This window comes from Bombyx mandarina, chromosome 22 (assembly GCF_030267445.1).
Source record: "Bombyx mandarina strain Sakado chromosome 22, ASM3026744v2".
NCBI lineage: Eukaryota > Metazoa > Arthropoda > Insecta > Lepidoptera > Bombycidae > Bombyx > Bombyx mandarina.
In genome coordinates this window covers 16,363,305-16,376,082 of record NC_143228.1, presented here as the reverse complement: position 1 = coordinate 16,376,082, position 12,778 = coordinate 16,363,305, and the positions used below count along the sequence as shown (strand labels likewise).

At 40.4% G+C, this 12,778-nt stretch overlaps 1 protein-coding gene across 4 annotated transcripts; it reads left to right on the top strand.

Annotated features, from left to right (window-relative positions):
• Window position 1: 1 nt before the first annotated feature.
• Window positions 2–12,583, top strand: MTF-1 (Metal response element-binding Transcription Factor-1). Of its 4 annotated transcripts, none has more exons than XM_028170637.2 (6): window positions 2–409; window positions 1,780–1,955; window positions 3,533–3,683; window positions 9,094–9,225; window positions 10,267–10,396; window positions 11,043–12,583. In XM_028170637.2, the coding sequence occupies exons 1-6, from the start codon at window positions 165–167 to the stop codon at window positions 12,465–12,467; spliced, it is 2,259 nt and encodes a 752-aa protein (XP_028026438.2). In that variant the 5' UTR covers window positions 2–164; the 3' UTR covers window positions 12,468–12,583. The 4 variants fall into 4 exon arrangements, with proteins under 4 accessions (XP_028026438.2, XP_028026441.2, XP_089592795.1 ...); XM_028170640.2 differs by having other exon boundaries at window positions 149–409; window positions 1,780–1,918; XM_089736669.1 differs by lacking the exon at window positions 2–409 and adding an exon at window positions 429–698 and having other exon boundaries at window positions 1,780–1,918.
• The last annotated feature ends 195 nt before the right edge of the window (window positions 12,584–12,778 follow it).

The window sequence follows — 12,778 nt, the reverse complement described above, 5'->3', positions numbered from 1 at the left end:
GCGCCTACTTTACCGCTGATAACGGCAGAACGGTGGTGGCAACTCTCTCTAAATTTTTGAATTTTAGTGCCATCTATGTCCCGAACAACGTACTACATTCTGTATTTTTACCGGGTTTTTGACGTTAGAAATTATGAGCACCAATCGTAGCTCTATTCTGAAACATGGCCGCATGGCTAACTGACAGCGGCCCGTCTGATATTACTGAACAAAACAACTTGTGTACGTTTTTAGTAGAAAAAAGTAACTCAAACATAAGAGCAGACTTAAATTTAGAAGCATTCGATAAGGAGTTTAAGGGGTTACAAACTTGTGGATTCGAGAAAAGTGCGTTTGTTTCTGCTGTGACGTCGGAAAGTGTATACAATCATAATAGTGAAGTTTCAGAAGGAAAAACTCATTTGGAAACGTAAGTAGTACCAAACAGCCTTATCTCAGTAGCAGTGCACAGCATTAACGACTAATTTCTAAATATAATTACTTAACTTTGTTTCTCATTTTGAAACAATTATTCAATCAGCTGTTTGTCAATAATCTTCTATCTCGTTCGCTCGTGCACCTTTCACCACTAACTGATTCTTGTCTTGGTGTATCATTTTTGGGCATTCTATTTTGGTACATTACCATCACTATGTGATGCGAATATCCTAATTTTGTGTACCTGCTCCAATGAGTAATTTGTTGAGGGGCGAATGAAGGTATGAATATTTATATTCTGATTGTAAAATATCTGATTAGAATTCCAACACAGCTTTGCAGTAAACAGACTTGTTGATAATGCTATCAAATGACATAGTAATTACGAGATACTGACCAGTACTGACCACAATATCCTGTGGCATTTTTTAAATGTTGCCCAGGTAATGTACTTCATTAAATAAAATTTTATACACAATTTATTTGCTTACATAAAAAATATTATGAATGAGTTTATTTACATAGGTAGTTAATTTAGTATAGTTGTAAGCACTTATGACAGCGTTAACAAAAAGTGTGTTAACATTGTATCAAAAAGATCTTACAGAAAATATATGTGTCATAAACCTTTTTTTTTACATTAATTATTGCCATTTCTAAATTTAGAGACTTATACATAGACTTAAAAACATAATATTTTCTGTCATTCTCAGCACAAACAATTTCAATATAGATGAAATGTTTCTAGATTGTCAAAGGCTCTTAAATGTTTTTTTAATTGCCAATACTATGTCTAGTACTACCATCATTAGCATTATAAGTCGATAAAAAAAAATTGCATTTGTACTGAATAAAAAAAAAAATCATAAATTTAACTATAAAATATTATTTTGTTTATTTTGTGGTTTGAATTTTGCTTTGTAAATTGACCTTTGCTAGGGTAGAATTTGGCGTTAAGCCAATTATGCTATGGAAAAAAAAGTGTATTGTAAGAAAAGCTTTTTTCATTTTACATAGGCAATGGGACTCTAAATGTGTGTTACATAATATTTTTATTGAAATGAATTATTCACTACTCTGCTATACCAATCACTTCTCAGTATACTGACAACTCTTACTATGATAATAATATGTTTTCTCGTGTATCAATCAAAGTGAATTAAATTTTATGATAGTATTGAATAATGAAATATGGTATCTAGAAGATAGTTTTGAATTTTTTTTTCATTAACTAATCTTTGTTAGCCTATGGAAGGGGCCATAGCATACACATAGGTTTCAAAGTTCTAGTCTGCCACTGTGTACTCCTTTAATGACAAACGCTTACTGTGATCAGTTAAATAACGAAACGTCGTCTTGCAGGCATGATGATTCGTCGGGAATGTCGTCGATCAAAATCGATTCTCAGAAGCATCAAATGGACAAAAACAAAAGGAAGACGGAGGACAACAACGCCCGTTACAGATGCGAATACGACGGCTGCGAGCGCACTTACAGCACGGTGGGCAATCTGCGGACACACATGAAAACTCACAAAGGTGTTAATAGTGCACACGAACTCTTAACCGATACTCGATACTTAACGATACTTAACCTATTAACCGAACTCTAACTCGAATATTTAACCCTCTGTTTGCTGTGTAGGTCACTCGTGCTCTACATTGCATACAAATATACTTAACCCTCTGACTGCTATGTTTATTTGTTTAGATGTGTGGACGAGCTCACAGCTCACCTGGTGTTAAGTGGTTACTGGACTCCATAGACATTTACAACTTAAATGCCGCCACCCGCCTTGTGATATGAGTTATAAGGGTCTCAGTAGAGTTACAACGGCTGCTCCACCCTTCAAATCGAAACGCATTACTGTTTCACGGCAGAAATAGGCAGGGTGGTGATATCTACCCGTCCGAACTCATAAGGGGTCCTACCACCAGTTATTACGCAAATTATAATTTTGCGGGTTTGATTTTTATTACACGATGTTATTCCTTCACCGTGGAAGTCAATCGTGAACACTTGTTAAGTACGTATTTCTTTAGAATATTAAACGTACGTACCGTACGTAATATACGTGTTCTAAATTCAAAATAAATAAAAAGTTGAAAAAAAAAGATATAAAAAATTATTCAGTAGGTATTATGGTCAGACTAGTTATAGTCAATTTTCTTTCATTTCAGAAACCAGGAACACAAATTTTATAAAATAATTTAATAAAAATTTATTTTTATTAGAAATAATTTTTAATAAAGCCAGAAATCCTCGCGTTTTATCGGAAAAAATCACGATGTTACCTACACAAAGAGGCATGAAATCGCATTATAAGACTACCGCGTTATAGGGGGATTATTATTTTACTAATGTTTTCGCATTACGCAAAACGTAGTCCAATAGAAAATCCAGTGATGTACAGTAACTGGTCAAGGTATCCGGGAAATGGGAGACGATGGACATTATCCATTGCGGGGGAATGTCAGCTGTATTTTTTATATATGTATACATATATTTGTACGTAAATAATATAGGGTCCACAACATATGAACTTATAGACAATACCAGTGCTTATGCTTAATTGAGTAAATTACTGTTCTATGTTTACTTTAGACTTGTAGTTTATTCCCGATTCGGTGCAAGAACTGTTACATAGTACCCACTTAAGAGTAGCTACGTAAATATGCACAAACTACTAATGGCATTAATACATAATATATATATTGGTAAAACACTTAGCACTTACACTATGCACGTCCGTGGGTGTGGTTTTCAGAAAAAATTGAAACTTGTATTACCTACTCAGTACAAAACACCAGCCATCGTGTTCGGAAGTTTGTTATGGTATTTAAAATGACAAGGTGTATTATAAAAAAAGTAATCCTGATAAGCCTAGTTTAAAGCTATTTAATTCTAATATGTGGATTTCCTGAAAATTTTCAAAAATCGCATTAACCTCCCTTGAGCTTGAATTAGAAGTTCCTTCCCTAAATTTAGGGAAAACGTTATCTAATACTTTTTTTTTACTGCCGCTGTTTTGTATATCTTCTAAATCTAAAATGTACGTACACATAAAATATTTTAACATGCATTACGAATAAACCAAAATTAAATATGATTACAGGTGAATACAGGTTCAAATGTCCAATGCAGTCCTGCGAGAAGGCCTTTCTAACATCATACAGTCTAAAGATACACGTCAGAGCGCACACGAAAACAAAACCCTTCATTTGCGACAACAGCTCCTGTGGGAAGGCTTTTAACACATTATACAGGTAATTGTGGTTTCAGAGAGAGAGAGAAAGAGAGCGGGAGAGAATGAGAGAGCAAGAATGTACTAAATGCAGTGCACACCAAACCATTATTAGTATTGAAAAACACTCAACAGTGTGCTTAGTGTGAGTTTTTTAACGTTCTCGATAGCGTAAAAGTTAGCTCATATTTTTTTTTTTTTTTTTTTATTGCCTTTGTAGGCAGACGGGCATACGGCCCACCTGATGGTGAGTGGTTACCGTCGCCCATGGACTTCAGCAATGCCAGGGGCAGAGCCAAGCCGCTGCCTACCGCTTAATACTCTCCACAAGCCTCGTTTGAAGAAGGACATGTCATAGCGCTCGGGAAACACCGTGGAGGGGAGCTCATTCCATAGCCGGATGGTACGTGGCAAAAAAGATTGTTTGGAATGGGATTTGTATGGAAAACATTTGTATGGAATGGGATCGTTTGCCGCTAGGGGCGCTGTTCCAACTGCATATTAAATTGGGTTAACTTTTACGGTATCGAGAACGTTAACAAACTCACACTAAGCACACTGGCAGGTATAATAGTACAATAGGCGGTCTTATCCCTAAAAGCATGGGTTCTATTTGCGCGAAGTCACAATCACATTGGTACGTGGCTGTTTTCCCGCACAAACTGGAATGCGTGATGATTTCCCTGCAAGAAACAGACTGGACGGTGGTGCCTATACATATATTATGTGCTTTCGAAAATACCCTACCGCTAACGACAGGGACCAAAATCAGTTGCGTTTGATGTTACAGCAAACTTTAATGAATTTTACGAGAATGCAAATATATTAACAGAGAACCGCATGATATTAATAATATAATTATATTAACAATAACAAAGCACGAAACGTCGTGCCCATAATGCACGAACCCATTATAGTATTAATGTTGGTGAAAAATTCACAACTTTACCTTAATATACGTGTTGTGAGCTTGCAATGGTAGGTACTAGCATATTTGGAAACCTAATCAAAAGTACTATCATGGTTAAACTTCACCTTTACTATTTTATTATTACCAGAATTTGTTCGATCCGAACCCAGCTATATTCAAATTCAAAATGAGATGCAGCTCGCTAGACCCAATTATATAAGGTTGGGGAAAAAGTTTCTTCGCATTTTTTAAGAAAATTCACATAATTTTTTAATATAGTTTATTTACATTTAACTAAAGTATGTAGGTACCATTTTGTTCGATAACTTTTTACCATCTTGTAGGTAGGGACATGATCCCATTGCTGTAGAAATTTTGGGGCCTCTGATCAAAATGTCGCGACAATTAATTTCGGCAGTCCTCTCGTGATGTTAACCTGACACTACTACTACTACTACTACTAGGTCTGCGGAGGGACTTCGGTTCCCTCTGTATTTTGTACCGCATGTTCCATGGGGAGTGCTCTGAGGAATTGTTCGAGATGATAAAAACGTCTCGTTTTTACCATCGCACCGCCCGCCACCGGAGTAAAGTTCATCCATACTACCTGGAGCCACTGCGGTCATCCACAGTGCGTTTCCAGAGATCTTTTTTGCCACGTACCATCCGGCTATGGAATGAGCTCCCCTCCACGGTGTTTCCCGAGCGCTATGACATGTCCTTCTTCAAACGAGGCTTGTGGAGAGTATTAAGCGGTAGGCAGCGGCTTGGCTCTGCCCCTGGCATTGCTGAAGTCCATGGGCGACGGTAACCACTCACCATCAGGTGGGCCGTATGCTCGTCCGCCTACAAGGGCAATAAAAAAAAAAAAAAAATACTACTACTGAGCTGTCACTATGAACCCGAAGTGGGTCTTGGCCTCCGACAAATAAACTTTGCCATTCATCCCGGCGCTGTGCAACACCTTGCCAGTCCGACACTTGAAGCTCCCGTAAATTTCCTTCCACAGCGTCAGACCATCGGTACTTGGGCCTCCCTACGGGGCGGCGTCCCCCCTGTACACCCGCGTACACCCGTTTCACAGCCCGATCCTGCTCCATACGTACTACATGGCCGAGCCATCCGAGCCTCCGTGCCTTCATATCCCCCAGAATATTTGGCTCACCAAAAAGCCTCTCCACGTCCTTATTTTTCCGGACGTGCCAAGAACCGCCTTCTTTTTGAACTGGTCCTAGTATTTTTCTCAATACCTTTCGCTCCGTCACGAGAAGTTTTGACTCTTCTTTCTGTGTCAGCGTCCATGCTTCGCATCCATACAATAAGATCGGTCTGACTACAGTCTTGTATATCCGAATCTTGGTGCGCCTGCTAAGTAGCTTCGAAGAGAGAACCGGGTGTAGGGCTGCACTGCATCGTAGGGTATTTTGTACACGAATTTCGATCTCATCTTCCCTGTCATTGGTGTCTGTTACAGTGCAGCCAAGGATGGTGGAATTTGGCCACTCCTTTGAACCTCGTATTTCCTACAACTAGATCTTCTCGCTTCCGTTTTATGTTTTTGTATCGACGCATGTGAATATACTCTGTCTTCTCGTGGCTCACACGAAGACCAATCCGAGAGGCTTCTTGTTGAAGGCAGTTGAGTGCGTCTATTACGTGCTGCTTTCCTTCTCCAAGTAGAGCGAGGTCATCGGCATATCCTATCACCCTATGCTGTCCATTGAGCCACACTCCGCCATTAAGTGTGTTCACTTTCCGTATGGCGTATTCAAGTGCCAGGTTGAATAGCATTGGTGACAGAGCGTCCCCCTGCCTGAGTCCAGTCACAAAGTCAAACTCATCAGTGAGAGAAGCGCCAACTCGTACCGTCATTCTACTTTCCCTAGTAGCAACCTCCACGATTTTCACAAGTTTCTGTGGGATTTTAAAGCGCGTGAGGATTCTATATAGTCTATCTATGCTGTCGTAGGCCTTAGCCAAATCAACAAAGAGCGAATGAATACTTTGTGCGTACTCCCATCTTTTCTCCATTAACTGTTTCAGAGTAAAGATTTGGTCGACTGTACTACGATTACGTCTGAAGCCGCACTGATAAACCCCAATGATTTTGTCTGAATACGGCTCTAATCTGCTTAGTAAAACCTGACACTGCCTAAAGAATTTTAAAGAGACCGAAACAGGTCGAAATCTGAAGGTGCAAGGTCAGGACTATACGGCGGATGTATTGACACCTCCCAGCCAAGCTCTCTTAATTTTTGCTGAGTGGCTAAAGATATGTGAGGTCTAGTGTTATCATGATAAAAAATCACACCCCTTCTGTTGATTAATTCCGGCCGCTTGCTCTCAACTTCTTGCTTTAATCTCATCAGGTGTTCGCAGTAGAACTTAGGATCGATGGTCCTGCCTGGTGGTAACAGCTCATAATGAATAATGCCCTTCCAATCCCACCACACACACAGCATCACCTTGTTGCGAGTTAACCCGGGTTTCGCCACAGTCTGCGAAGCCTGACCGGCCTTTGACCACGACCTTTTTCGCACGTTCTTGTCGTACGTGATCCACTTTTCATCACCAGTCATCAGCTTCAAAAATGGTTCGGTTTCATTACGTCGTAATAAAGAATCGCAAATAAGTACACGATTCATTAGGTTTCTTTCAGTGAGCTCGTGATGTACCCAAATATCGAGCTTTTTTCTGTACCCAGTTTTTTTCAAATGCGCTAAAACTGTTTTGTGGTCAATTCCCAGTTGAAGAAATACGAACTACTACTAGCTGAAGAGCTACGTCGTAACTACTGATCTTTTTCCACTTTTTCAAAAATAGCATCAATTTTATCCGTAATAGGGCGACCAGAGCGACGTGCATCTTTGACGTCAAAATTTCCGGATTGAAAACGCTTATACCAAATTTGTGCTACTCTCACAGACACTGCACATAAACATCGGAATTTTTTTTCGCGGCTTGCGTTGTAGTACCTTTTTTGTAGTAAAATTTTAAAATGTATCGAATTTCGTCATTAGATTCACTCATCTTGACAGTACGAAAAATAAATAAAAATCACACATTTTCCTAATTTGAATTTGGAATTATCTACTTTAAAATTTAAACTTTTAATTATACTAAAACCAGCCAGATATAAATAGTATAGCAAAAGAGATTTTATTACAAGTTTATACATACTTTAATGCGAAAAGACTTTTTCCCCAACCTATTATATCGTCTGATTACTGATACTGTCTGATTTAAAAATATATACCTATCTTAGATTTTAGAAAATTTTCTTCATCTGGTAACACTAAGTATTGTTAGATTCGTAATATATGCAAGCCGGTTAGCAGTTTTAAAATAGTGATATCTAGGTTCGGTATACCACTTGGTAAAGCATTAATAAATACAGTGTTACTCTACTTAGAGTATTTAGGTACTACTTAGGTACTTACCTAGAGAACTACAAGAAAGCTCTAAAATCTTATGCTGATACAACAAGCTATCGGATTTAAACTAAAATCATCATAACACGATGCAACAATCGCTTAATGCCTTTAATAGCTTCTTACAACACCTAAATAAATATTATATAAAATATAATAGTATTTTAAAACGAAATATTTTACTATATGTACTACAACAGTGTACTTTAAAATTAATTGCATAATACCAACATTTTCTTCTACTGTAGAACATATCTTGTTTTCAACTATAAATCTTTAGTTTTCAAATAAAAATACGTGAATCATTCCAGTACACGTGTCGTGATATACGACGTTGGATTGATGCCAATACGTGTTGATCTTATGCAAGAGGATCTTGGTTTTTGTTAGTTTTTTGTGTATCAAAAAACAAGTCAATAAATCCGTGTGTGACCAAAAGGCTTCAGACGTTGAAAATTAATTAAAATTAAAATTACGGTGCACGTGAATGAAGTGAAACTTCTTTTTCGATGTGTAGTATTGTGGTTTTCTTCATTTTTCCTTCTTTAATCAGATTGTTCTTGTAATAGGGAATGCTGTATATAGAGATGCAGCATCTTCAACATTGATAATATATATATTTTAAATTATAGATTGAAAAATAAAAATAGTATATTTTTTTTTAAATACTTCATTGGACGCTATAGGAAATATTGGACGCTACTCGTTGCTAAAGGTCGCGCTGGCCTGTAACAAGTATACTACTAGCATGCGCTCGAGTGCCGCGCATTCACTCGCGCTCTGTCTCTTTCTACTCCACGGTAGCGTTAAACGTTTAACGCAACCTTGTTAGAAGTCGCATTAGAAGTTTCACTTCAAAAATCACGCTTGACTAGCAAATCGAACTAACGACTAAATTCTTTTGTTTTTTTATCCAACCTTTCGATTCGATCTTCGATTGCCTCTGAAAATAATATATTGTGGAAAACTTGTTGAGGGAGTTCATTGTTAGGATGAAGTTAGGAATTCTAACAACACTAACTATCGTATGCCGTCAATGTTAATCCACGTAAATCTCATTCGAATATCAAATAAATCAACTGTCAATATAGGTTAAGGGCGCACCAGAGGCTACACAGCGGCGACACGTTCAACTGCAAATCGGATGGATGCGCGAAATACTTCACGACCCTGAGCGATCTCAAGAAACACATTCGGACCCACACAAAAGAACGACCCTATAAGTGAGTACTTAAACGCAACCCCTTACTTGGCAAAGACTTGTCATTTCGATTAACCGTTAATAAATGGTTGGAAATTGTCATATGTACCTACATGAATCGATTAATTAATATTTTGATCCGTTAACAGTGAATGAAAGGATGAAGGAAAGGATGAATGAATGAATGAATGACTTGCAAATTAATTTCATGGATGTTGGTTGGAATATTAGAAATACATTTCTTTTAGTTTCATTTAACAATTTGCTTATTAAGTTGGATGTAATATATGTATTCATGTTTAGCTTTAGACATTACACTAGTTGTTTAGCTGATGAGATGTCTGTATTTAGTCAAATCTAAACTTAGTTCTTGTAGACATGTTCGCTTTATAATTACTTAATATTGGTCTACTACGGAAGGCAACTTTTGTGTCTTGTCAATGAGCTTAATAAAATAATGGCCTTATTTATACCTTTATTGATTGATCTTCATATCAAACACAAGAGTGCATTGTACTTCAATCTTGTAGGCTACAACGTGCTCAATTTTATCTTCGAGATTTGAACGTGTTGTTATTTTATGAACAATGCCAAAACGAAAATCTACCGGCTTTTTATCATACAAATTGTCCACTAAGGTTTAGCTATGAGGCATATCTAAGTATAAGCATCAGCGTACACCCAACGCCGCTGATGCCCACTGTCGGCGGTGACCGCTGTCGTCATACGATATGCTCATAATCCTCGCTCAGTGAGCCCCGTGCTGTCCCAAAGGCTCCAATTAAACAGTTGTCGTACTGTTAATAGCGAGAAGGCCGAACTCTTTAAAAAAATGATTTATTCGACACAACACAATATTTATAATGAATAACTAATTATAATAAAAGAATTTGGATATAGGGAGGAAAATTGGTAAACGTCTCACTTCAATGAATATTTGACCCGAACTGAGCCTGGTATGTTCTCATGAAATCACTGTGAGAGGGCTTATGATGAGTAAGGTGTTTGGTAAGCATTAGTCTATACAGGCTAGGGATATAACAGTACGATATCTCTGGTGCAGATGTCGCATGGACGGTTGCGACAAGTCGTTCATAGCGTCTCATCATCTAAAAGCCCACGGTCGGACCCACGCGCCTCCGCGGCATTTCGCGACCTTCGCCAGCGTCAGACCTCACGTGGGCAAGCAACAGGTACGTATCGATCGACAGATGTTCATCTTATCATACTGCTTAAAGGGATAGGCATATACTTGTTCGACATTTCAACTTTGGGGGTCTTATGTAAAATTCACAAGAACTACGGTAGGATTTTTTTATTGCTTAGGTTGGTGGATGAGCTCACAGCTCACCTAATGTTAAGTGGTTACCAAAGCGCATAGATATCAACAACGTAAATTCCACCACCCACCTTGAGACCTGAGTTCTAAAGTCTCAGTTTTACAGTCCAGTACAACGGCTGTCCCGCCCTTTAAACTAAAAATTACTGCTTCACGGCAGAAATAGACAGGGCAGTGATACCTACCCGTACGGACTCACAAGACGTCCTACCACTAGTATTAAACATAGTGTGACAGTTTTTATTAGACTTTGACCACGTGTCTCCAGATCGGTGGCGGCATTGCCCTCGTGATGACATTGGTACCACTAGACACCAGTAATACCGGGAGTTGGTCCATCCATTTAAGCAATAAAAAAACTTCCGGTCTGTATATTTCTGTTGCAAAACAATCCTTCAAAGAGCGGGCCTACTATTAGCCATACATAATGGAGGTTAATCTTTATCGTCATCTGTACATATAAATACATTTTTATATCAATTCTGATCACCACATTCTAGGCGGAAGCGGAAGTCGTAAACACGGAAGTGGCGAAACCTCCGAATCCTGAACCGGCCAAAACCGATATTATGTACTGGGACGGTCTCTTAGAGTCGTTCGGCAGGATCACGACAGAATCTAATTCGACCGACGGGAGCCTGGAGGACGTGACAGTGGTCAACAACGAATATATAACCGAATGGCTGTTCGAAGGCACCGGCGCACCCAAAGACGCAGCAGCCTACGACATTAACAGTATTGCGCTGTCGCCCTTTGACGTCGACAAAACCGATAAAAAATACGAAAACACTTGGGTCGACGTTAACGGAATCCAACCCACCGTTCCGGTTGAAAACGGTAACAAACTCGAAGTCAGGTCCAAGGCAATCCAGCTCGCTCTGGCCAACGAGGTAGAGCTCCAAGCGCCCTGGGTGGACGTGAGCGCTTTGGCCGCTTCCATATCCGAGACCCCGGTCACTATTAAAGAGAAATCCCCCGAGAGCATATTCACGCTGGCTACGTCCGTCCCCACCCACATGCAGAGCTACATCGACCTGAGCGCCGAGGGGCCCACCGCCCACGTCATGACGCACGCGGCGCTGGCCCTGGACACGCCCAGCGTGCGCGACGTGGCCGCCGGGGTCTTCAACGACAGCGAGATCGTCAGCAACCTAGAGCCCGGCAAGATCGACGCCGACCTGGACTTGTTCTTCAAGTCGGACGACGACCGCTCCCTCAATACCCCCTCGCCCTCCAAGGTGCAGCAGAACATCGAAATTAACCCCGCCAACTCCGTGCTCTTCAACACCGACTTGGATCTAGAGGACACTCTGTTGTTCGACAACGAGCCGCCCTCGGACATGTACGTGGTCCGAACGGAGAACATATTCGGTAAAGAGATAGCGAAGAGGAACGCTCTGGAGCAGGTGGCCGCCGACTGCGGGATCTGCAGCTGCGAGGGCTGCACGTGCAACTCGGAGGGCGAGTGCAGGGACAGCAGCACGGTGGACACGTGCACGTGCGTGAACTGCGCGTGCGACCACTCGGCCATGACGTGCGCGGCGGGCTGCGGTAGCGCCACCGCCACCGACCGCAACACGTTCCTGCACTACCACGAGAGGCACAACAGCACCACCAAACTGGAAGACCTCGGCATATTCACGCTGCGCGAGTGCGACGACACCGCAACGTCGGCGCTGAATAAGATCAAGTGCTCCTGCGACGGCTCTACCAAGTGCAGCATCCTGAACGCCGGCAAGGACCCTTGCTGCGGGGGCGCCAAGTCGTGCTGCGTCACCATATGCATCGACAAACTAGACGCATTTAAGAAGTTCCTAACGGACAACAGCATGTTGGACGCGATGAAGGTCCGCAGCGTGGACGACGACCTCAAAGCATTGTTCACTGCATTTAACCAGTTTGTTTCTTGCGGCGATAAGGTTTGATTACGTGTCGAGCGCGGAGTCAGACTCGGCACGCTGTGGGCAACGCCCACATTAAGCCATGTCCACACTAAAGTGTGACGAAATTCATTGATGCCTTTTATTCACGAAAAAATAAATTTAAGTTCTAATTTTTAAAAATCAAACTAATGAGGTATTAGGGTTTAAAAACGTTGACAATTATAATACGATTTAACAACAGCATTGCTTATGAAATATCAAGCCAGGTACAGACAGGACCGACATATTTCGGATGTTCTTAAATGTTAACCGTCATCAAAGTTCCGTCGTTAGTGTGGTATAAGACACATTTC

Excerpts from the sequence above, each read along its gene's own strand:
- MTF-1 (XM_028170637.2), top strand. The coding sequence starts at position 165 with ATGGCCGCATGGCTAACTGACAGCGGCCCGTCTGATATTACTGAACAA. Across the intron at positions 410-1,779 it reads GGAAAAACTCATTTGGAAAC|GCATGATGATTCGTCGGGAA; the intron begins GTAAGTAGTACC and ends GTCGTCTTGCAG. Across the intron at positions 10,397-11,042 it reads CTCACGTGGGCAAGCAACAG|GCGGAAGCGGAAGTCGTAAA; the intron begins GTACGTATCGAT and ends ACCACATTCTAG.